Source organism: Gorilla gorilla, chromosome 6 (genome assembly GCF_029281585.2).
Source record: "Gorilla gorilla gorilla isolate KB3781 chromosome 6, NHGRI_mGorGor1-v2.1_pri, whole genome shotgun sequence".
NCBI lineage: Eukaryota > Metazoa > Chordata > Mammalia > Primates > Hominidae > Gorilla > Gorilla gorilla.
Genome location: NC_073230.2, coordinates 117003945 through 117030378, shown reverse-complemented (window position 1 = coordinate 117030378; position 26434 = coordinate 117003945). Strand labels below are relative to the sequence as shown.

The following is a 26434-nucleotide window of genomic DNA, read 5'->3' as shown; positions in this document are numbered from 1 at the left end:
TTGCTTTCTTTTCTTTTCTTTTTTTTTTAAAAAGTTACAAAATGCCTGAGATACACAGAGGGATCTAGACAAAGGAACAAACATTTCTTCCATGCGCCACCCTATCACATAAACTGGCATCACATTTTGGCACAGGGAAGATTGGCTCAAGGGATTCAACAATTTATCAGAAAAGGATTGGGCCTCTTCCATCTTGTCTAGGAAAAAGAAAACTCTGACCATGTTAAGATGGGCTCTTATATGGTTTATAATCTAGAGATTATATTAATACTATACCATTATTTTAGTATAGTATTTATATATACTATATTAATACTAGAGGTTATATTAATATACCTAAGATATATGGAAGTTTAAGTCGTTAAACACATGTTACTTGTTTTTAACAACAAACGTTAATTAAACCCAATTGTTCACAACATACTGTTTATCCAGTGACTCAGTGAATTGTTATTTAACGTTTACCTGGAACTCATTATATGCTGTGTCCTAAGCACATTACAGGCTTACTTGGTTCACCGGGATTGGGAAAGGAAATGCGACACCAGAACTGTAACTCTTTCACCACCACACACCACTCATCCCCGCTCCAGCATACTTCTCTTTGCTTCATCCAGCATGTCACTGCCATCCTCAAGGATCAAAGGACACTGTATGTGACCAAGTAACAGGACAGTGCCCCTGCCATGGAGAGGTGTCTGGCCGCCGTTGTGATCGCTGCCTGGCAGGCTACTTTGGATTTCCCAGCTGCCACCCTTGTCCTTGTAATGGGTTTGCTGAACTTTGTGATCCTGAGACAGGGTCATGCTTCAATTGTGGAGGCTTTACAACTGGCAGAAACTGTGAAAGGTATGGAATTCATATGCACTTTAATTTTTAGGTCTTTGACACTTTGTTCCAATCTCCTAATGGAGATCCATTGAGTAGAGACTCAACAATATTTAAGTGTGGGAGGGAGGACTGTTATAGGTGGGGGAGATCATTGCTTTCTCACCCTTCAAAATCATCTTACGAGCCAGAAAATGCTGGATTAAATCAATAACACACATTTGCCTGGCATGTTACTTTCTATGTTCCTCAAATGTGACATGTAAATCGAGTGCTATTACATAGAGTTTAATTGACCATACATTGAGACTTTTGATATAAAAACCAAAAGTCGTTTTGCAGAGCAAATGAACATCTTCTAAAATATTCAGTTTTCAGAGTTGCACTGTTTTAAAGCATAGCAAACCCTCATTGGCTAACATGTGATCTTTTCCTGGAAACATTTTGGTGAAAGGAAATTGTCTTGACAGGTGTATTGATGGTTACTATGGAAATCCTTCTTCAGGACAGCCCTGTCGTCCTTGCCTGTGTCCAGATGATCCCTCAAGCAATCAGTATTTTGCCCATTCCTGTTATCAGAATCCGTGGAGCTCAGAAGTAATCTGCAATTGTCTTCAAGGTTATACGGGTATGCGGTATAGTGCTTGATGCAATTTTTTCTCTTTATCCCACACTGTAATCTGTAAAATGATCATATATTCATGACTTATCTGTCTTGGACAAATGTGTGGTGCAGAAATGGTAAGAAGACACAATGTGATAAATAGTTGCTTTATTGAACAAAGAATTTGAATGATTCACAAACCAATGACAATTAAAACTCATCGGCCACTGAACTATAATTGTTTGCAAATAATGTTCTAGAAAACTAATTGACCAAATGAGACCAAATCAAATTAATTTATTTAAAATAAAATTATCACATTAAGTAAGATATAAATGTGATAAAGTAGCATATATGTTATATATAACAAGCAACTAAAAAATAAATGGAATTAGTCAAATGCTTTCTTTACATAATTTCAAATATTCAATTTGATATTTCACAGACATTACTAAGTTTTTCAGGTATCTTGAAGCAATATCTGGGCATTCTACAGCCATCACATAAGTCTTAATTCAAAACATGCATCTCTTGCTCAGTTGAAAATTTTATTTTAAAGGCTTTAAGAGGGCTAGGCACAGTGGCTCACACCTGTAATCCCAGTACTTTGGAAGGCCGGGAAGTGGGTGAGGGAGGATTACTTGAGGCCAGGAATCCAAGACCAGCCTGGGCCGCAAAGCAAGACCCTGTCTCCACAGAGAAATTTTAAAAATTAGCTAGGCATGATGGATTGCACCTGTAGCCCTAGGTACTGGGGAGGCTGAGGCAAGAGGATCGCTTGAGCCCAGGAGTTCATGGCTACAGTGAGCTCTGATTATGCCACTACACTCCAGCCTGGGGCCTATGCAACAGAGCAAGACCCTGTCTCTAAATTTAAAAAAAAAAAAAAAAGGTATTTACACATGAAACATGAGTGTGAATGTTTACTGAAAATAAGAAGATAACTTATGAAGTCTATTTGATTTAATGATATGTAGAACTTATGGCAATACTAATGATAATTATCATCATGATAAATTACATGCCTGATTTTCCCCTCATTTGTTACATCTAAGGTTAACAGTTAATTCTCACCTCTTCCCTTGCAGCCTCTTTTCCATGCATGGTTTGGTGTGTTTGGTCAGTTTTTAAGAACTGAGACCATGTTTGGGCTAAATGAACATTTCCAAGTGGGATGAACCAAAATGTGGAGAGTGGAGCCACAGTTCGGGCACCTAAAAAGCTGCAGTCATCTCATGGTTGCAAGGGTAAAGAGTGTTAGAGAGAAAGGTGGTTCCTCCAGACTGCTTAACAGAAACATCCTCAAGGGCTCATATGTCATGAAAACTGCTCTTGCTCATCTTCACTTCTAGAAGTGACAGCTATTGCTGTTTGGGACTTTCCCTTCAGGCCTGCTTTATTTTCACCTTAGTTCACCTCTAGGATCAACTGAGAGTGGGTTGCCCCAGGAGACCAGGGGCTGAGATTAGTCTTGGGTCCTGGGGCACGCTAGTGTGATGCTGATTATATAAGGATCTAGAAATCCTGTGCCCACAGCTCCATGGTATTTGAAGAAAGCCTGGAATCCGTTCTCCACCAAACACTTTTGAGAGCCGAATAATCATTTTATTCTTTAAATGAATAATAATGAAAATGAAGGTTTTGTTTCACTTAGAACACTTTTCCTTATTCACCCCGAATGTGTGATTTCTCATTATTCCTAGAGGAGCCCAATAATTTTCTATTTACAACATCCATCTCCTCCTCTCTCCCAACACTGATACCTCACCCCATTCCTTTTCCTCCCACTTTCTTTCAGGTACTCAGTGTGGAGAATGCTCTACTGGTTTCTATGGAAATCCAAGAATTTCAGGAGCACCTTGCCGACCATGTGCCTGCAACAACAACATAGATGTAACCGATCCAGAGTCCTGCAGCTGGGTAACAGGGGAGTGCCTTCGATGTCTGCACAACACTCAGGGCACAAACTGCCAGCTCTGCAAACCAGGTCACTATGGATCAGCCCTCAATCAGACCTGCAGAAGTAAGTCTGCAAAACTCCTGGGGGGAAATGTGTCAGCTGAGTGACAGCTCATAAGTGTGTTGTCAGCTCTCCCATGCTCATTTCAGTTAGGCCAGTCCCAGCAGGCAAAAGCAGCACCCACTAGGTGACAGGGCTGTTGTACGGAACTCATCAACAGAAATTAGTGCATTGCAACCACTGGTATTCTCAGATGCAGCCACAATGTTCTCACTGGTGTTATTAGTTTGCCTTTTGTGTCTGTTGCCTGAAATACCTGTCCTAGTGGATTCAAAGCGTTGTTTCTCAGAGTTTAGTCCGCAGTTCACCTGTGCCAGAGCAGTGGGGAGGTGAGGTGTATTAACATGCAAATTCCTAGGCTGTACTTCAGACCTACTGAGTCAGAATCTCTGGGAGTGAGGCCCAGGAATCTGCATTGTAACAAACTCATCATGTGACTGTAATGTGTACGTAAACCATTGTTTTCAAGTCATTTAAATAAATGGAACTTTGGTGAGTGACATGAGGGAAAAATAAGACTTTTAATCATCCTAACTGTGAGCTCTTGGAGGAAGTTCGACCACATGAACTTGCCATTTGGGGAGATAAGAAACCATTAAATGGGTTCAACCTACTTAGATTCTTTGGTAAATTCTTTACTATTATAAGGCGTTCGTTCTTTGAGCCCCTTGGAGAAATGATACATCCAGATCTAAAACGCTGTTTGTATGGTTTGCTAAATGCCACATTTATCATTGAATTTACCTCTGATGATGGTTTTGTCATCACAGGATGCTCCTGCCATGCTTCCGGCGTGAGTCCCATGGAGTGTCCCCCTGGTGGGGGAGCTTGCCTCTGTGACCCTGTCACTGGTGCATGTCCTTGTCTGCCGAATGTCACAGGCCTGGTCTGTGACCGTTGTGCTGATGGATACTGGAATCTGGTCCCTGGCAGAGGATGTCAGTCATGTGACTGTGACCCTAGGACCTCTCAAAGTAGCCACTGTGACCAGGCAAGATACTTTAAAGCTTGCTAGTGCACTCAAAGTGAGCATGATAGTGAGACATGGTTTCTAAATGTGTAAAGAAAGTTTCTTTTATGTACTGTTGTTAATTAGTGCATTGAAACAGGATTGGTCTCACAGGGGATGGAGTCAGCCTCTATCAAGGAATGAAAACCAAAAAAAGAGAACGAGCATCTCAAAGTTCAGCTTCGCCTACTTCAATTTTCTCTCTGTGACTGAGGAAGTCAGAATTCATACACAGTGAAACACAGACATCAGCCTCACCTTTCACTATTTCATACATGTAACCATAGGGAAGACCTAAGAAATAGTTAATCAGAAGAGATTATTAATCAGAATGAAAATAAACAGATACCTTCAAAACCCACAAGTCCATTTAAAAAACTGAGCTGTTGTTTCCTATTGCTCACCAATTGCTTTACATATGGGTAAAATAAGAAGTCTTCTTGACTTCCAGACTGGCATCAATCATATCTTAAGAATGTAGGCATGTGTACCAGGAGCAAATCTTCAATGTTTCATATACAACTAATACTACATAGATAGATGCACGTGTGATTTTTCAGTCAATAAACCAGTGGGCACAGAATTTTTAATGAGGATAACATTACTTGTGGGAAAAAAACTATTTGTTAATAACATGCTTAGTTTTTTTGGTGGTGGTTTTGGTTTTTGTCTTTTGGCTTAATCTATTCTTTGAAACAATTTTCACATTAATAGAGTTTGGGGGGGAAAGGGTAAAAACAATGACAAGAAATGTTAGAAAAAGCCAAATTCACAATATAGGGATCAGGATTTAATTGGAATGAAAATGTGAATTTAAGAAACTGGAGTCTTTCCAATTAGTAAGCATGGCTCACCTCCAATTTCAGCTCCACTATTCAACCTATTATTCAAAGGTCAAGTCTTTTGAAGGTAGTTCTTATATGGAGAATGGGTTTTTCCTTCTCTTCTTTTTCTTTCTCTCCAATCCTCATCCACAAACACCATATCTTTTTTTTTTTTTTTTGATACAAGAGTCTTGCTCTGTTGCCCAGGCCTGAGTGCAGTGGTATGATCTTGGCTCACTGCAACCTCTGCCTCCTGGGTTAAAGCGATTCTCCTGCCTCAGCCTCCTGAGTAGATGGGATTACAGGCGCCCATCACCACGCCCAGCTGATTTTTGTATTCTTAGTAGAGACAGGGTTTCACCATGTTGGCCAGGCTGGTTTCAAACTCCTGATCTCAAGTGATCCGCCCACCTCAGCCTCTCAGATTGCTAGGATCACAGGTGTGAGCCACGACGCCCAGCCCCCACAACATACCTTTTTAAAAATAAGCTTTTTATTTTAGAATATATCTGTGAAGTTGTAAAGAGAGAACAGAGAAAATAAACCCCATATCCAGTTTCTTCTATTATTAACACCTTATATTAATTTAATAACATTTGTCACTATGCATGAATATTGATACATTATTGCTAACAAATTTAGTCAGATTTCCTTAATTTTTACCTAATGTCCTTTTTCTGTTCCAGGAGTCCATTCAGAACACATTATATTTAGTCATCTTATTTCCTTAGGCTCCTCTTGGCTGTGACAGTTTCTCAGGCCTTCCTTATTTTGTAGAATGTCCCTCAATTCAAATTGATCTGATATTCTTCTCATGATTAGACTGGGTTTATAGGTTCCAAAAACACCAGAGAAGTCAAGTGCCACTCTCATCACATCCTATCAGGGGTACATATTATTAACACGACTTATCCCTGTTAATGTGAATCTTGGTCACCTGGCTGAAGCAGTGTTTGTCAGACTGTTGTATCATCAAGTTACTCTTTTTCCTCCTTCTTCTACTGTGCTCTATGGAAGGAAGTCACTATGTGCAACCTACTTAAGGAGTAGGGAGCTACGCTCTTCCTCCTCGAGGACAGAGTATCTCCACAAATCATTGGAATTCTTCTGCACTGGAGATTTGTCTGTTGTCTTACGTTTATTCATTCATTCGACCATTTATTTATATCAGCATGGACTCATGGATATTTATACTTTTGGGGATAGTCCAACACTACTTTATTTTGTGGTTCAAATTGTTCCAGCTTTGGTCACTAGAAGATCTCTCAGTGGCTCCTGTGTCCCTTTGACATAGGCCAATACTGTAGAGTTTTTAAAAGCATTCCTTACTTTCTGGCACTGCAAAATATTTCAGGCTCATCTTATGTATTCTCCGCCCCAGTCCTAGAATCAGCTATTTATCTAGGGAGCACTGATTCCTTTACTAGAGAGTGGTATTAGAAACCAAGATCTGGACACTGGATGGTCATGCCTGTTTTATAAGCTCCCCTCCACTCCTCACACCTGCAGCCACCAACCATGGAATAAAGTGGTAGATCTCCACGTGACCACTTGGCTTCCCAATTCTTGAGGGACTCCTAGTGCTCAAGACAACACTATGTGGCAAGTTTCTTAGACCTTTTGGGAAGCATGTTTGTACCAGCATTCAACAAAAACCACAGTTCCAAGGTAGCCCTTGAAGCTGAAAGTTAGATGGTATTGGTTTAACCAGGAAGCCCCTCATAACAAGGGTCCTTTGGGTTGTTTGGTGCATAGGGGATCCCATGGGGGAACACTGGTCTCTGCAATCAAGAAACATGTTCACTGGAGTACGGGGAAGACGTGGATATTTAGATTCCCAGCTGTTTAAACAACTACTGATAGATGTCTCTATGTTAGCCAAGAGGTGGCTCCTGGTACATTCCCACAGAGAGATCCAAATGTGCCATCCAATATTTTCATCAACACTTTAGATGGAGTTGGAGAAACATGCTTCCCAAATTTGCAGATATTACAAAGCCATAAGCTAATATGATAAAGACAGAACAAGATATCCCAATAGGCTGTCATGCAGGCTGGAAACAAGGAGATGAAATGTTAACAGGTTAAAAGTAAAGTTTTGCAATGGGTTTTTTAAATCCCTTGCATAAATACGGGGTGGGAGTAATAACTTGGCACCAGCTCTTGTGAGAAAAATCTGAGGATTTTCATTGCGTGCAGGCTTCCAGTGAGCCAGCAGTGTGGCAGGGCTGCCAAAGAAGCGACGCCTGAACAGGCTGGAGTAGGGGGGTGCTGTGCCCAGGTTAAGGGCAGTTACCATCCCATTATCTGCTCTACTGGCCTGGTGGTGCCATGAGCACTGTTGTCATTTCTGAGCACCATATTTTAAACATTATACTGACAGACTAGTACGTGCCCAAAGGGAGACAACCAAGATAATGGACAGAACTATGCTATTCCGTGATGAAGGCTAGAGAGAATTAGAGGTGATGGGCCTGAAGAAAAGAAGCTAAGGCAGGTTGGGATGGCCATCTCTAGTTGGGAGAAGGACTGTAAGGGGAAAGAGGCAATTGCAAACTGGTTTGTGCAATTTCGTAAGGACACAGAACAATGGGAACAAGTTAAAAGGTGGCAGATTCAACCCCGTCTCTACTAAAAATACAAAAAAATTAGCCGGGCTTGGTGGTGGGCGCCTGTAGTCCCAGCTACTCGGGAGGCTGAGGCAGGAGGATGGTGTGAACCCGGGAGGTGGAGCTCGCAGTGAGTGGAGATCGCGCCACTGCACTCCGGCTTGGGCGACTGAGCAAGACTCCATCTCAAAAAAAAAAAAAAAAAAAAAGTGGCAGATTGTACTTTGGTATAAGAAAGCACTGCCCAACAATCGGGTCAATCAGCAGTACGACAGGCCTCGGGGCAACAAGCACCACCTAACTCCTTATATTTGAGCAGAAGCTGGCAGGAACTGCAAAGATATTGAAACTTGGCAGATCCAGGCCAGGTGTGGGTAATCCCAGCACTTTGGGAGGCTGAGGCAGGTGGGTCGCTTGAGGTCAGGAGTTCGAGACCAGCCTGGCCAACATGGTGAAACCTCATCTGTATTAAAAATACAAAAAATTGCCGGATGTGATGGTGCACACCTGTAGTCCCAGCTACTTGGGAGGTTGAGATGGGAGTAATCACTTGAACCTGGGAGGCAGAGGTTGCAGTGAGCTGAGATTGCACCACTGCCTTCCAGCCTGGGCAACAGAGCGAGACTCCGTCTCAAAAAAAAAAGAAAAAGAAAAGTGGCAGATCCAGTCACTCTAAGAATCTAGCCACTTATTCACAGGAAACTTATGGAGTTGTTGTTTAAGCAGCTAATTTAGGACTACAACAATAGTGATTTGCTTTTATATTTTCTCCTGTTAATTTTCCAACCTCCTCAGTTTTCAGAAAAGCTGGTCAAGAGTTCAGTTGGGAGGGTAAAGAAAAGTTCAGCCCTCTCTGAAAAACACAGTTAAGTGACTCTCATTAAATCATTAAGCCTGAAGTACAAAAAAAAGATGTTTTTTTGAGCAAAACGCTAATCCAGTTGGTGAAAACTACATCATACATTCCATAATGAAAACATTACTTGACACATTAACTGATGAATGTTAGACCAGGTCTTTGGCCTCACTCACTTATGGAGGAACTCCCATAACAGTTGAGGAAAAGAATCTGGCCCATTTCCCATTATGTGTTTTGTTTTCATTTACATCTGTGTATGTTTCCCAGTTTGGGCCACCTGTCCCTGAACAGCTGGAAGCAGGCGATATATTCAGGAGCTTTAGGCCAAAGCACATTAACTCCTGATCCTTGGTATTGTCGGGGGTGGCTGCTGGCCATGGGAATCATCCTTCCTCCGCCTTTGCACAGCTGTATGTTCTAATTCACTGGAGGGGAAAATATTTCCTATTAAAATGCATTTTTTTTTAGACCATAAAACTTGTCAATTCCTCACCCATGACTGTTCTCACAGCTTACAGGCCAGTGTCCGTGTAAATTAGGTTACGGCGGGAAACATTGCAGTGAGTGCCAGGAAAATTATTATGGTGATCCACCTGGGCGATGCATTCGTAAGTATTGGGAATTCTAAAAACTCATGCGTACAGTCAGCCTGGCCCTACCATGGACATGCTATGAACCAACTGAATTTTAAATTTCTTTTTTTGGTTGCTTTTAATAAGGTGGACTTAGAAAACTCACAAAGTTTAATTCTACATTTTGAAAATAATCTTCCTATAGCCCTGCAAAAAGATTATTTTCCTCCTATGTTAAAAATTTAGCCTATATTAAAATTCGTAGCCTGTCTTAAAATTCCTCAAACTCATTACAAATGGAACAGTCAGCTTCCAAAAGAAGAAAATCCAGAGGAATATCAGGTATCATGGGCTTATCACCATGGTCAGCCACACATAGCCACGCATGGCAACTCTTTCCTCCTCTCCATTCCTTTATAAATGTGCCGTTGTGGCTAAAAAATATTGCTCATTCCCTTGCCCCATTCAAATGCACATTCTGAATGATTTTCTCTGGGCCCCACTTACTCAGTTTTCTAAGTGGAATTGCTGGGTTAAAACCCAGGGTGAAACTTTGGCTCTTGGAAAATCTATCTTAGAGCCTATTTCCCTGTGTCTGTCTACTATTTTGATAATCTTATTTCATAAAAATGCTTTCATCTTTTATAGAGAAGCAGTAGAGGAAACTGCAAATAATCAAGTCAGGCCACAGACCCCACTAAATCTCCTGGGGAAGAGCAGCTAAGGATGGGAAATGGCCTCCGGGTGATGAAGTGACATGACACCACCCCTCTGGACCAAGGCCAATGTGCTGGACAGATGAACTAGCTGAAGAGCCCTAGTGTGTTAACTAGTTTTTATTTGTAATTGGCATTATTTTTACATAAACTGACAAATGCTTTTTTTTTTTTTTTTTTTTTTATTTGAGACAGGGTCTCACTCTGGTTGCCTGTGCTGGAGTGCAGTGGCATGATCACAGCTCACTGCAGCTTCAGCCTCCCTGGGCTCAGGTGATCCTCCCACCTCAGCCTCCAGAGTAGCTGGGAATACATGTGTATGCCACCACACCTGGCTAATTTTTGTATTTTTTGTAGAGATAGGGTTTCACCATGTTGCTCATGCTGGTCTCGAACTCCTGGGCTCAAACAATCCACCTGCCTTAGCCTCCCAAAGTGCTGGGATTACAGGCATGAGCCACTGCACCCAGCCTCAAATGCATTTTTAAATTACTTGTTCCTTGCAGTTAGTCCAAAAACATAGGCTAGTGATTCCCTAACCTTTTGGAAATTGCAGTAAGATCAATAGATCTCCCTATCCTCTATCTTCAGGCTTGGTCAGAAACCTACTCAAAGAAAGTACCGTGTGGAGTCAGTTATTTTTTTAAATTAAGACAAAATGAATTTAATTTCCCCTCCTTTTTGGAAAATGAAATTGTTTTCCTTATGTAATGGAAGACAGCATGGTCATCACACCCAAGCTGGGCTTTACTCAGAAGAAGGGTGACCATGGGACTTCTTAGAGAGTCTCGACACAGCTGAACCACCCTCGGAGGCTGTAACAGCAGAGTTACTATCGTGTGTCCATCATTAAATCATACTTCTTACTCAAATAGATGAGGATCCCACTTGCAGACGCTTGCACTCACACAATAAAAACATCTGATATTTGCCAAATTGAAATAGTAAACTGATTTCTTAGTGGAATATAGAGAGCCATGCTGTCTTGTAATGGCTATTGCACAGATCTCTGAAATTATATTGGCTTTAAATATTCATCTTACAAGTGTGAGTTGGGAAGATTTTCAGGAGAGAGGAAAAGACCTGATTCTTGAGCTAGTCATCAACAAAAGGCCCGTGACATTCTCTGCTCCTTCTCTTTTCCTTTTTAGCATGTGATTGTAACAGGGCAGGTACCCAGAAGCCCATCTGTGATCCAGACACAGGCATGTGCCACTGCCGGGAGGGTGTCAGCGGCCAGAGATGTGATCGCTGTGCCCGGGGTCACAGCCAGGAATTCCCTACTTGTCTTCAATGTCACTTGTGCTTTGATCAATGGGACCACACCATTTCTTCCCTCTCCAAAGTGGTGCAAGGGTTAATGAGACTGGCTGCTAACATGGAAGATAAAAGAGAGACCCTGCCTGTCTGTGAGGCAGACTTCAAAGACCTCAGAGGGAACGTGTCTGAAATAGAAAGGATTTTGAAACATCCTGTTTTCCCATCTGGGAAATTCTTAAAAGTCAAGGATTATCATGACTCTGTTAGGTAAGATTTATACTCAAGTAACAGACAGCCAAACTCCTGATTTACCTTAACTCCCGCCAAGCTTTAACATCCTCAGCCTTCAATTTAGAAATGTACCTATGCTGACTTTAGGGGACTGATAGTTGTTCAGTTAATAACCAGGCTGGGCCGGGCGCCATAGCTCACACTTGTAATCCCAGCACTTTGGGAGGTTGAGGCGGGTGGATCACTTGAGGTCAGGAGTTCTACACCAGCCTGGCCAACATGGAGAAACCCCCTCTCTTCTAAAAATACAAATATTAGCCAGGCATGGTGGCAGGCACCTGTAATCCCCACTACTTGGGAGGCTGAGGCAGGAGAATTGCTTGAACCCAGGAGGCGAAGGTTACAGTGACCCAAGATCATGCATTGCACTGCAGCCTGGGCGACAAGAGTGAAACTCTGTCTCAAAAAAAAAAAACAGCTGGAAATCATGTATGTCTACTTTTTTCTCACCTAGTTAGGATTATATGTGATTTTTCCAGATGCCATTGATTGTAACAAAAAGACAGTCATTAATGGGGAAGCCCAAACTCAGTAAAGCTGAAAGATATAAAATTGGAAGTATGGTAGTTTCAAAAACAACATATTTTTTTCAATGATACACCTAGGGAAAATTTACCAAACCTTCCCAAGTTCTTCAGTTGTTTAGAAGCCCATACATTAATATGAAGTCTTATACCAAGTATGGTCATTTCTTGAAAATGCAAGCTCATTTTTATTACATATTACTGAATCTTTTTTTAAAATTTAACCATTTGTTGAGATTACGTTGATAGTTTTGGGCCACGGCTCAGCAAACTACAGCCCACAGGTGGAATCTGACACAGCCTTTGTTTATGTAAATAAAGTTTCCTTGGAGCACAGCCACACCCATTTATTTACCCCTCCTCTGTGGCTGCACTCTCTACAATGGCATAGTTGAGTAGTTATGACAGAGATGCTATGATTCCTAAGGCAAAGTTTGCCAACCTGTTAAGGGCAAAACCAGGATGAATTGGGTATAGTTTCTACCCTCATAGAAGCACACAGTCTGCTAAGAAACCCCAAAAGTGTGCTTATCTAGCAAAATATCCTTCCTCCCCAAGAAAAGGTCCTGGATTAAGGAATAGTTGAAGCTGCAGAGGCTAGTGTCATATATAACATGAGTGTAAATATAAGGTAACTCATTATCTATAGGGAAATATCCCAGAAATATATGATAATTGCTTAAAAGGTCCACAAGGAAGAAGGTATCACCCACCTAGGTAGTTCAGGGAAAGGGCCACCACATCATAAATGCAGTGACAGGGCCCAGGGAGGACACATGGCCAGGGTCAAGCTGGCAGGTGACAACAGGCACATCTATACTTCTCTGAAGACTTCTGGGCTGGGCACAGTGGCTTTCGCCTGTAATCCCAGCACTTTGGGAGGCTGAGGCAGTAGGATCACTTGAGGCCAGGAGTTCGAGACCAGCCTGGGCTACATAGCAAAAGGATCATGTGAGCTCAGGAGTTCAAGGCTGCAGTGAACTATGATTGTGCCACTGCACTCCAGTCTGGATGATAGAATGAGACCCTGTCTCTAAAAACAAAAAAGCAATAAAACTTCTGCGTTGCAAGATCTAGACCCCTATGTTAACAGATCTCCTCAATTTTCAAGAGATGTCAGACATCCATATTTTTACTGAACTATCCCCACTTCAAAATGTATACAGCTAATCCAATAGCACTTGTAAGAAGCCCTACTGTATAGCCCAAAGAAAACTTGTCTGAGAATGAGCTTTGGCCCATGGACCACAGGCATGTGGTTAGACACCATTAGGAAAATGTCAGACAAAGTACAAAGAAAGCAGAATGAGTCAATCCACCATGGACGTTCTGGACAGAGACCGCAAGAGCCACAGGCAGAGCCAGAGAGAAAGAGTGAGAAAGAGGAGTGCCCAGCCCAGGTCTGGAGTGAGGAGAAAGCAGTAGCTGCTGAGCTTCTTCAACCAGCAGCCCAGAGGCCTGTTCCCTCCTAGCCCACCTGCCAAACTCCTACTTCTCTTTAACAGCCACACAAACATCACCTCCTCCCTGAAGCCTTTCCTGACTTCCTCACAGAGAAGCCTGTATTTCCTTCTCCATCTTCTCACCTCTTTGTGCTCCTTTGCCATTGCCTCGCTGTAGGGCACCCTGGACAGGGCCTGCCTTCTCACATGCTTGTCTTCTCCAGGCCTCATGTAGTTCTATTAAAAAAAAAATGTTGCTGGGTAAACTACAGGTGGAAGGGGAACAGGAGGACAAAGAACCCCGGGTGTCATGAGCATAAATTCAGAAGTCAAACCAACTGGTTTAAATCCACTTACTAGATGTGTGGCTTTCAGCAAGCTACTAAACTCCTCCAAGCTTCAATTGCTTCATCAAAAAAGAGAAAGTCTGGATTTCATAGGATCCTTGTGAGAATTACTCAAGACCCATCACTTAGCATAGTGTCCGGCATATGTAAGTGCTTAAGGAGTCCCAATTAGAGTAATTATCATTATTTTTATTGTTATTATTGTTAGCCTGAAGAATTGCAGTTGTGACAATTGGAGCCTGAAGGAAGAGTCTATAGATTAGAGGGGAGAGTTACAGCAGAAAATGGAAGGAAGCATTGCCATTGTGCCAAGATAAATTAGTCCCATAAATTCATTTTATAACTTCCCCCAACTGTACACTTCAAGATTTGCACAGTTTCTCCATCATGAGGAATGTGTTCATTATCCCCTCGAAGTAACAGTAGGTGCTAAACCCAGCAAATTGAAGCACAACAAAGGTGTACCCCATCAAAGAAGAAGGTGATGGGAAAAAACCCAGGGGAACACTCACCAGCAAGAAAACCTCCCTGTCACTAATGGAAAATAAGAGTTGGGACCCTGAACAGAAGTTACACTAAAAAGAACCTTGCTGAATGCAGATTGATTCTAAATGAAGACCTGATTTGACCCCAGGCTAAGTAAACGGTTCTATTTTATCATATGTTGAAAGCCAAAAGCTCCCTTAGATTGATTTAATTGAAGCATGTCTGAATGCATGTTTTGAAACCCAAAACAAAGAAAGACAGAGCATAAACAGTCAAAATGGAATGATTTGAGAGCCTTTATTCTACTAGACCTGGTATGCTGTCCATATTTTAAATGAATGTTGCAATAGTCCAGGAAGGTGAATTAAGATGAAAGAGATAAGACATAAACACAATTATAAACCGTCAAATGAAAAACTTGAGTAGAAGGAATCCCTTCTAATCAAGAATACCTAACAATGAGGGCAATTTTGGTGGCATTTTTTTCACCAATATATCAAATGTAATACAAGCTTAACTACATTTACCCTTATTTTCTCTATAGAAAACAAATCATGCAGCTAAATGAACAACTGAAAGCAGTGTATGAATTTCAAGATCTGAAAGATACAATAGAAAGAGCAAAGAATGAAGCAGACCTCTTACTTGAAGACCTTCAGGAAGAAATTGATTTGCAATCCAGTGTCCTTAATGCAAGCATTGTGGGTAAGGGAAAAATGTATTTTTGACTGTGTCTGCACAAAGTCTGATGAAATCCACAGTGCATTCCATTAGTGAGTCATCCTCTGCTTACCACCATAGTGCCTGAGCACTTTAGAACATGCAAAAACAACCATTAAAGGTATTATTTGTTCATGGATATTTCAACTTTTTAAACATCACAGAGCCTGGATAGCATTCACTCAAAAATAACAAGTAAACAATGTCTGATATTAAACAAATGCTAACACCCAAAGTAATCTAGTGCCAAACCCATGTAAGGGGTCTTGAATAATCAACAACTTAGAAATTCTAATATGGCCATAAGCAAATGAGAGAGACATATTTATATGCCTTTCTCGGTATAGGCCAGTCCATTTTCAGTGACCATAAATGCAATGGAATGTGAGGCAAAAAAAACCCCACAATATTTCTCATAAGAGCTTTGTAAGGATGAGAGTCATGCAACATACTACACACCCTTAACTCATATTGCATAGTTCTTAAAACTGAATGTGAGCTATGCCTAAGCCAAGATAATTTGCAAGAGAAATGGAACTCTAAAGCAAAACTTTGATTAGTTCATCTCCTATTCAAGATCATACCCCTGTTATATTTGGAAATGGACAACCTGTTACTACTGAGAGAAGCATCACTGATTTTATTCACACCTAAGCCATCCAATTGAGAGGCAAATGGAAAATATACATGAATCCATGTCAGGAAAAAACTTTGGCTGCTTTCATTGTCCTATGTATATACTCCTGTGTTTTATCTGATTTTGACCTAGAAGAGAGAAAAAAATAGAAGGCAGGTAGGAATACCTAATTTCCCTAAAGGGATGCCTAAATTTAGTGAAACAAATTCTGGCAAAGATGTATTGATGATGTTCAATAAATGCCATGTAATGAGTAAGGAATCTACTCTGATTCCTAATCTAGAAGACAGTTGCCACTGAAAGAACTCAAAATCCATCAGAGGTCACCCCACGCCAGGTAAAATAAAGTGAAACTGCCCCCATGCTAATCCTCTCAAGTCTGCAGTCCAACAGCAGTTACTGGGCTTTTTTCCAATGCCTGACATTGTGCAGTAGAAACAGGCAGATCATTATAGCAAGTCCCTACCTTTGAGTTATTTCTGTCTAATGGGGGCAGGGGACAAGAATATAAACCACTGCAAACAGCATTAAGACTGTTAGAGCATCTTCAAGCTGCTTCAAAAACAGAGTAGCAAAAACGGAATCCTTCCTGGGTTCATTAGTAAAGTCTTCAGGGAATAGGTGGCAATTGAATTATCTCCATAGGGTAGGAGAAAATCTGCCATAAAAATGAAAGAAGAAACTAATTCCAAGCAATAGGAACACTTTTTTCATGATAAGTGAAAAGCATGATATATTAAGAGTATGGTCTTATAGAACCAGAAAAGGTTGAAAGATAAGGTGTGGTTGTCTCCTGCCTGGATTATGGTTCTATAGGGAGTAAAGATCAGATCAGGACCATGGGCCTCTGATTCCTAAAATATGGAGTTATGGTTTAAACCCCTAATATACTATAATTTACATTAAAATATACCATACATACCTTATTACTTTCACAAATTTGTATTAATAATGCAAACATAGAAAATGTAGAGAAGTGCTTAAGAACACAGGCTCTGGAGTCAAACACCCTGGATTCACATCCTGGCTTCATCTCTTACTATCAATGAGAACTTAGGCAAATAAGTTTCCTCAATAGAGCCTCAGTTTCCTTATTTGAAAATGAAGATGATCATACTAATGTGCATTTCGCACTGTTTTGTGAAGATTGAGGAAGAAAATTGATGGGAAGTGTAGTACAGGCACCTACAAAGCACCCAACTAGCTGTTAGCTATTGTTAGCAGCCTCAACATCAGGGTTCAGGAAACCGCAGCATCAGGGTGAATCCTGCCCACAGCCTGTCTTTGTAAATACTGCTTCAGTAGAACACAACCTCACCTCTTTATTTACATACTGCCTGTAGCTGCTTTCACTCTACAATGGCAGAGGTGAGTAGTTGGAATAGAAATGCTATGGCCAGCAAAGCCTAAAACGTTAATTATTTGGCCTTTGCAGAAAAAGTTTGTCAACTCCTGCTCTATACGGTTAAGTAAATTTAGTTGGTTTACTATATTTGAGTGTATATAGGTATTCATAGTTAGTATCTTATATTTGCGGAAATTATTTACAGAATATATTCATATTATCTCAATTCTCACAAATTATTATCACCAATTTACAGAGGAAGAAATGAAATATAAGAGATGAACTGATTTGCTCAAGGGTATGCCCAGGCAGTAAAGGGTGAAGCCAGGACTCACACCACATCTGTGGACTTAAATCTCAATGCCCTGTATCTATTCTATCCATATTTATTATACTATAGCTAATCCTTCCCCCATCAATTGCAAATTCAAGGAAGATGTTGAAATTTTATAGTGATAGTTGAGACCAAGACAGTAGCCAAATTATAGAATGATTATCTTAATAATTTATATATAATTTCATTTGTTTTCACAAAATTTACCTTACTTCAATTTGCATTGACGTAGACTCCTCAGAAAACATCAAGAAATATTATCACATATCATCATCTGCTGAAAAGAAAATTAATGAAACTAGTTCCACCATTAATACCTCTGCAAATACAAGGAATGACTTACTTACCATCTTAGATACACTAACCTCAAAAGGAAACTTGTCATTGGAAAGATTAAAGCAGATTAAGATACCAGATATCCAAATATTGAATGAAAAGGTAAATATTCATGATGGTAAGGTCAAAGCATTTGTGGTTTTTACTTGGTATATGAACCTCTTCAATTATATTTCCCTAGCTTACATTTTAAATTTCTTTTTCATTATATATTAGAAATATATAAATATATGTATGTATATAAAATATGTTTTATTATATACTATAAAAAGCCTTATTTTTATTTAACTCAAAAATTGATCAAAGAGTAAAGATTGTGGCTTGATTATTTGATATTATTTACTATTTCTAAAACAGTACAGGCTGTGAACATTTGCTCCTCTTGCCTCATTACAAGAAAAAGGCTAATTCTCTCAAAAGAATACAAAGTGCAGGCTGGGCATGGTGGCTCACGCCTGTAATTCCAGCACTTTGGGAGGCCAAGGTGGGCAGATTACTTAAGCCCAGGAGTTCGAGACCAGCCTGGCCAACATGGTGAAACCCCGTCTCTACAAAAAACAAAAATTACCTGGGGGTAGTGGCATGCATCTGTAATCTCAGCTGCTCAGGAGGTTGAGGCAGGAGAATCGCTTGAACCTGTCAGGTGGAGGTTGCAGTGAGCAGAGATGGTGCCTCTGCACTCCAGCCTGGGCGAGAGAGCGAGACTCCATCTCAATAAATAAATAAATAATTAAATAAAAAGTGAAACTCACATGTAATTCCTAAAAGTTTGACTGTTTTCTCAGAAAACCATAAATATAAAGGATGACAGACTGACACAATACTGATAAGTAATTTAGATGTTTAGTTACCTGGGAAATGTTTAATGGGTTACCCCCATGTACCAAGGATGAACAACTATTGAAGAAACATATGAATAAAGCAGTGCCTTGACTCAAGGAGCCTGGATGGCATTAGAGTTCTGACAGCCAGGCCACATGCCTGTAATCTCAGCACTTTGGGAGGCCGAGGTGGGCGGATCACCTGAGGTCAGGAGTTCGAGACCAGCCTGACCAAAATGGTGAAACCCTGTCTCTACTAAAAATACAAAAAATTAGCCAGGCGTGGTAGTGGGTGCCTGTAATCCCAGCTACTTGGGAGGCTGAGGCAGGAGAATCTCTTGAACCCAGGAGGAGAACGTTGCAGTGAGCCAAGGTCACGCTATTGCTCTCCAGCCTGGGCAACAAGAGCAAACGCCATCTCAAAAAAAAAAAAAAGCTCTGACAACAAGTTGCTATTTAACGTAAATCATTTCTCTTGCAAGGTGTGCGGAGATCCAGGAAATGTGCCATGTGTGCCCTTGCCCTGTGGCGGTGCTCTCTGCACGGGCCGGAAGGGGCACAGGAAGTGTAGGGGTCCCGGCTGTCACGGCTCCCTGACCCTCTCAACGAATGCCCTCCAAAAAGCCCAGGAAGCAAAATCCATTATTCGTAATTTGGACAAACAGGTTCGTGGGTTGAAGAATCAGGTAAATATCTTCTCTTGCTTTATTTGTAAAGTTATAGCAATAAAGAAGCAGACTGCTTAAAATTTATAAAACTGCCATATAACTTCCAAGTGAGAAGATAGATTCTAGATAGTTGGTGTTCTTGTGCCTGGAAATATAGGATAAAATTACAGATGATATGAATGTAGATTTAGAAACAGAGGTGAATATTGATATATTTCCTGTTATATATATGTATACAGTTGACCCTTGAACAACATGGGGGTTAGGGGCACCAAGCCTCCACTCTACAATTGAAAATTTATGTGTAACTTTTGACTCCCCCAAAATTTAACTGCTAATAGCCCACTGTTGACTGGAAGCCTTACCCATAACTTAGTCAATTAACATATATTTATGTATGTATTATATATCATAATATAACCATAAAGTAAGCTAGAAAAAAGAGAATATTATCAGAAAAATCATCAGGAAGAGAAAATATACTTGCTATTCATTGAGAGGAAATAGATCATCATTAAGGTCTTCATCGTCATCACATTGAGTAGGCTGAGGAGGAGGAAGAAGAGGGGTTGGTCTTGCTGTCTCAGAGATGGCAGAGGTGGAGGAGGTGGAAGGGGAGGCAGAAGAGGCAGGCACACTCAGTGTAAGTTTTATTGAAAAAAATTTGTATATAAGTGGGCGTGTGCAGTTCCAACCTGTGTCATTCAAAAGTCAAGTGTGTACGTGTGTGTGTAAAGAGAGAGAGAAAGAATTCAAGATACATTATCATAGGTCATAGACTCGTGTGGGCATGTTTGTTTACAGCAAAACCTACATAGAAATGTCAAGACTCCAAGCCTTAAAAATTTGGAAACAGGCCAGGAGTAGTGGGTCACACCTATAATCCTAGCACTTTGGGAGGCCAAGGCAGGAGGATCCCTTGAGCCCAGGGGTTCAAGACCTGCCTGGGAAACATAGGGAGGCCGTATCTCTATTTTATTTAAAATAATAATAATAATAATAATAAAAGAATATATATAAATTAATTTTTTAAAGGGTTGAAAACTATAGATCTCTCAAAGCAAAGAATAATTTTTCATAAATTCATAAATATGTAAGGGTACATTTGAAATCCTACTAAATATACAAATTGTAATGTTAGAATTTAATGTTAGAAAATAGCTTAATAGGAATTAAACTGTACCTTGAACTCATTCCCCTGTTGATAGACTGAGAAAGTTGTTTTAACATGTAAGTACCTTATAATTAAATCTATAATGATTTGAAATAATTTCATTTACTTTTCTGGTCATTTATAAATGAGCATCATTTTTAATTACCTAGTTTTCTTTAGACTTTTTTTTTGAGAATGCATTTTATTCTGTAGTTTGAAAACAAGATAGTGGTGTGCTCCCCAATCTGTTTCTTTTTTGACAATATGCAAAGAGCCTCTGACAAAGAAGAAAAAGCTTTTAAAGAGCTGAATTTTTTACCACTATATGTTGAATATTGTATCAGTAAGCATTCTTGTTTGCAAGCAAAAAAAGCCCACTCCTGGCCGGGCGCAGTGGCTCACAGCTGTAATCCCAGCACTTTGGGAGGCCGATGCAGGTGGATCACCTGAAGTCAGGAGTTCGAGACCAGCCTGGCCAACATGGTGAAACCCCATCTCTACTAAAAAATACAAATACAAAAAAAAAAAAATTTAGCCAGGCGTGGTGGTGCATGCCTGTAATCCCAGCTACTCGGGAGACTGAGGCAGGAGAATTGCTGGACCCGGGAGGCAGAGGTTGCAGTGAACCGAGATCATGCCATTGCACTCCAGCCTGCACCGACAACAGTGAGACCTCGTCTAAAACAAAACCAAAAACAAAAAGACCCACTCCTGAACAAGAAGGAAATATATGTAAGGACATCTGGGCCTCAAAATCCAGTAAAGGATAGAGGGCCAAGCTTGGGAATGGGATGAGAACCACAGCCAAGATACACACACACACACACACACACACACACGCACACACACACACCCTATATCCTTGAGCAAGCATCTGATTAGCCAGTCTGGAACATATCCCTACATAAATATTGAAACTTTACTTACATAGTCACAATTCTGTATTGCCACATCATTTTCCATTCACATGTGGTTCTTCATTGCTTTAACAAATATCCACCTACTGTGTGCCAGGCATCCATCTACAAGTTGAGAATACAGCAGCAAACATAGCAATGTAAATCCTGGTCTTATGTCCCAGTGCTTAAAACACACCTTAATTGTTTAATGTAATTTTAAACTATTATATTGCTCCTCAAAAAAATAGAAACCTCACCCCCATTTAAAGGAGTCCTGATTGCCGCCTGATCATATCATTAAGTCAATAATATGTTAAGCTATCAGTGTTAAAAAATTATCCTTGAAATCCATATTAGCAGAAGCTAGTTTAATCAGCACATAAATGGAGAACTGGAAAACGATGAGAGGGGATGTCATGTTGATGAAATGGTGTGCTATTTTCCTCTTGATTAGAAGGAGGAAGAGTGCCAGAAGAGATTGTGAGAGAATTCTCAGGAGTCATTTGTGACAGAAGATGGATTGCAGAGGGATGTTTTAAGAGTGAAGTAATTTCTTGATCTCTTTCTTTCTGAATATGGTATCAACTAATCTAGCCTGAGATTTCCTCTGTATCACTTGGTGCTTTGCTGCCTAGGGTATTTTATTTCTGGAATTCTCATTTTACTGCAATCCATTCTTACTGCTATCCATTTTAAAGCTAAGAAAGTTCTAGAGAATTAAGTAACAACTCTGAAAAAAAAGATACACATTTTTAATCATGTAAATACTTTTTTATTTCATCATTTGCCAATGACTATAATTTAAATCCTTTTCTTAAAAATCTGTGTAGCTCAAATTAAGCAGGCTCCTTTTGTGGGGAAATAAAGGGAATTTTTTTCTTTTTTTTCTTTTTTCCTTTTTTTTTTTTTTTTTTTGAGACAAGAATCTCACTCTGTCTGGTCCAGGCTGGAGTGTAATGGTGCGATCTCAGCTCACTGCAACCTCCGCCTCCTGGATTCAAGCGATTCTCCTGCCTCAGCCTCCCCAGTAGCTGGAATTACAGGCATGCGCCACCATGCCTGGCTAATTTTGGCATTTTTAGTAGAGATGGGGTTTCACTATCTTGGCCAGGCTGGCCTTGAACTCCTAACCTCAAGTGATCTGTCTGCCTTGGCCTCCCAAAGTGCTGGGGATTACAGGCGTGAGCCACCGTGCCCAGCGGATTTTTTTTTTTTCCTAATTATGTTTGATCCTAACTAGCCCTACTTCTGTCACAATTAATTTATTCAATAAAGCTCAGCTTGTTGGCAGTATTGTCCTATTGCTTCTGGGTTTTTTCTGTCTCTCTAATTTGTTGGAATCCCAAGAAAAAGTCCATGACCTTTCTCAGATCACACAATTAAGAATTTGCACTTCTAGTTTGCTAGCCTATTATTCCTGTCATTCCTCTACCAAGAGTACAAAGTGTCTGGAATTTATCTTTGTAGCCCACTCTCAGTTCAAGCTCATTTATTAAGAGGAGGAATGCTTTTTTGTTAGTTTTCAAAGAAAGTACATTACTTGAATTTGAGGAATGTTTAGAAGAGTAACATTTTAACTTACATAAAAGAAAACGCTCTCAACCTATTAAACGTGATGACCATGGCAGGTAAGTAGTCCTATGTAATTTATGGGAAAGTTGTTGGTATTAAAGAATGCTAAAGCCCCATTAAAACAAAATTTGTGTTTTAGACTTATATTAGAAAAATTCGTTAGTGCTAAGTCAATAATGTTCTAAAAGATAAATTAATGATAAATTAAAGAAAACATGATAATGAGAAGAGATAATAATCACCTTGTAAAAGATTCCTTGCAAATGAATCTATGGTTTATCTAGACTTTTATTTAGTTTTTAGTGACAGTTTTATTTGGTCCAGCTAAGTAATTAAACATCAAAGAACATGCCTTTGTTGAGTATATTGTCGAGTATTCTTCATTGTGTTTTTCTCATTCCAGATCGAAAGTATAAGTGAACTGGCAGAAGTCTCCAAAAACAATGCCTTACAGCTAAGGGAAAAACTGGGAAATATAAGAAACCAAAGTGACTCTGAAGAAGAAAACATCAATCTTTTCATCAAAAAAGTGAAAAACTTTTTGTTAGGTAATTTAAAAATATATATTAGGACTAGTTTTTGTTTTTTTCCCTTTTTAATGTATAGTCAAACATCATAGCCAGTCCCAAATTATATTAATTGGAAATGACAAGCCTAAATCAGAAAAATGATATACCCTTTGGTTTTTAATTCCTTAATGAGAATAATCTCAAAATACCAACTCTGTGCCAAAAAATTACAGCTTTCTGTAAAAGATAAATGTGGTAACAAATGCTAGAATTTAGTTAAAATTCCAAACACATGAACTTTGTGTTTAAAGTTATTTTTGTTTTTTTTTAAGGAAAGTTCAACATGACAATTCTATCAGATTCCCTAACATCAGGATTCAGTAATTTTCTTTGCTGACAGAAATGATATGAGATCAAGATATGCTGAATTTTAATTAGATATCAAATATCATAGGGAGTTGGCATCTTAAAAAAATTATTAGCTATTATTGACTATTTTCCAAGTCTTCTTTTGTTGGTTCTCTGTGGCTGACCAAAAGTAGCTGATTTATTGTACATTATGCCTTACTTTGGGAGAGGCTCATTTTAAACTCCAGAGAATTAGTAAAGATTAAAAAAATCAAGTACTGAAGCTGGAAATTGACCTGAAACCTTACTCTCTGTACACATACACACACACACACACACACACACACACACACAGAGAGAGAGAGAGAGATGATTAATGTGAAGAGGCTTTATTTTCCATAACCATTTTCCAAATTCAATAATTTAACATTTTATACATGAATTGGCAATTGGAGCATCCATTACAATCTCTTCAATCACTTCATTATTCTACTTAATATGTGTGAGAGACCCCTGTGGCCAAGGTTTTTTGGGGTTTTTTGTTTTTTTGTTGTTGTTGTTTTTCCTGTCTCAATGTTTCTAGAAATTGAATTGGCAGTTTCTAGCTGTTGTTTTCAAGATAAACAAAAATCAGGTGGAAATTACCTTTGACAAAAATAGTCAGTAAAAACGAATGGGGTAGAATCAGTCTACTGGAAATTTTGTTGATTCAAAAGCAAACTTTCAATGAGTAAGCTGGATGAATCGGTATTGACTGGACCCAGGTCTAGGAATAGGCTGAACTAAGAAGGCACCAAAACAAACATCAAAATCAAAGTTGCTAAACTAATTGCATGAACTGGTAGAATAGGGTCTACATGACCTCCTTTCTATCTACTTTGCTGGGTCGTAGAGCCTGTCCTCTTATTACTCTTCATTGCTACTGAATACATTTCTAATAAATATTTTACTTTAATTAACTTGAGGAATTGAAAGAAATCTATGTCCAGATTATTAAAACTAAAGGCATAAAGAACTATCATTACAACTAGGCATAGAGAAAAATCCTGTTTCTTACAAGAAACTTCTTACTGCTCAGTGTCCCTAGAGCCCTGGTGACCAGGAAGCTTTCATGCCTTGCAGTGCCCTCCACCCACCTCTTGCTTCTCTTTGCCTGGCTATAAAGCCCCAATAAAATTATCATTACATTAGATGATGACCATACTATTCAGCTCTTCTTTGACCACCCTAATATTTTTCTTGAAATCTGAATGCCTTATTAACAAAGGGATGTATCACTTCTCCTGAAAGTTCTATATATAAAAATTTGAATCTATAATCTCATAATAAATACAAATAACTATTTGATGAATGAACAAGTGATTGAAGTAAATTCACTTTTCATTCAAACTTTTTTTTTAACTTTTAAGTTCAGAGGTACATGTGCATGTTGGTAAACTCGAGTCACAGGGGTTTGTTGTACAGATTATTTCATCACCCAAGTATTAAGCTTAGTACTCATTAGTTATTTCTCCTGATCTTCTCCTTCCTCCCACCCTCCACCTTCTAAAAGGCCCCAGTGTGTGTTGTTCCCCTCTATGTGTCCATGTGTTCTCATCATTTAGCTCCCATTTATAAGTGAGAACATGCGGTATTTGGTTTTCTGCTCCTGTGTTAGTTTGCTAAGGATAATGGCCTCCAGCTCTATCCATGTTCTGGCAAAGGATAAGATCTCATTCTTTTTTATGTCTGCATAGTATCCATGGCGTATATGTACAACATTTTCTTTATCCAGTCTATCATTGATGGGCATATAGGTTGATTCCATGTCTTTGCTCCTGTGAATAATGCTGCAATGAACATGCATGTGAGTGTGTCTTTATGATAGAATGATGTCTAACCCGTTGGGTATATACCCAGTAATGAGATTGCTAGGTCAAATTGTAATCTTTTTTTAGGTCTTTGAGGAATCACCACACTGTTTTCCACAATGGTTGAATTAATTTACACCCCCACCAACACTGTATAAGTGTTTCTTTCTCTCTGCAATCTCATCAGCACCTGTTATTTTTTGACTTTTTAATAATCACCATTCAGACTGGTGTGAGATGGTACCTCATTGTGGTTTTGATTTGCATTTCTCTAATGATCAGTGATGTTGAGCTTTTTTTCATATGCTTGTTGGCCCCATGGATGTCTTCTTTTGAAAAGTATCTGTTTATGTCCTTTGCCCACTTTTTAAGGGGGTTGTTTTTTTCTTGTAGATTTAAGTTCCTTATAGATGCTGGATATTAGACCTTTGTCAGATGCGTAGTTTGCAAAAATTTTCTCCCATTCTGTAGGTTGTATTTACTCTGATGATAGTTTCTTTTGCTGAGCAGAAGCTCTTTAATTAGATTCCATTTCTCAGTTTTTTCTTTTGTTGTAGTCGCTTGTGGTGTCTTTATCATGAAATCTTTGCCCATGCCTGTGTCCTGAATAATATTGTCTAGGTTGCCTTCCAAGGTTTTTATACTTTTGGGTTTTACATTTTAGTCTTTAATCCATCTTGAGTTAATTTTCATATAAGATGAAAGGAGGGGGTCCAGTTTCAGTGTTCTGCTTATGGCTAGCCAGTTATCCCACACCATTTATTGAAGAGGGAGTCTTTTCCCCATTTCTTGGTTTTGTTGACTTTGTCAAAGATCAGATAGTTCTAGATGTGTGGCCTTATTTCTGGACT

The 26434-nt window shown here is 39.5% G+C and overlaps 1 protein-coding gene across 1 annotated transcript in view; it reads left to right on the top strand.

The window, feature by feature from the left end:
- LAMB4 (laminin subunit beta 4) overlaps positions 1–26434 on the top strand; it is a 102002-nt gene that overhangs the window by 56314 nt on the left and 19254 nt on the right. The window contains exons 19-28 of the mRNA XM_004046047.4: positions 618–849; positions 1299–1456; positions 3231–3455; positions 4223–4443; positions 9265–9361; positions 11193–11568; positions 14936–15096; positions 17660–17865; positions 19067–19270; positions 23280–23424. Of these exons, the coding sequence (XP_004046095.2) occupies positions 618–849; positions 1299–1456; positions 3231–3455; positions 4223–4443; positions 9265–9361; positions 11193–11568; positions 14936–15096; positions 17660–17865; positions 19067–19270; positions 23280–23424 (2025 nt within the window). The remainder of the gene's footprint in view (positions 1–617; positions 850–1298; positions 1457–3230; positions 3456–4222; positions 4444–9264; positions 9362–11192; positions 11569–14935; positions 15097–17659; positions 17866–19066; positions 19271–23279; positions 23425–26434) is intronic.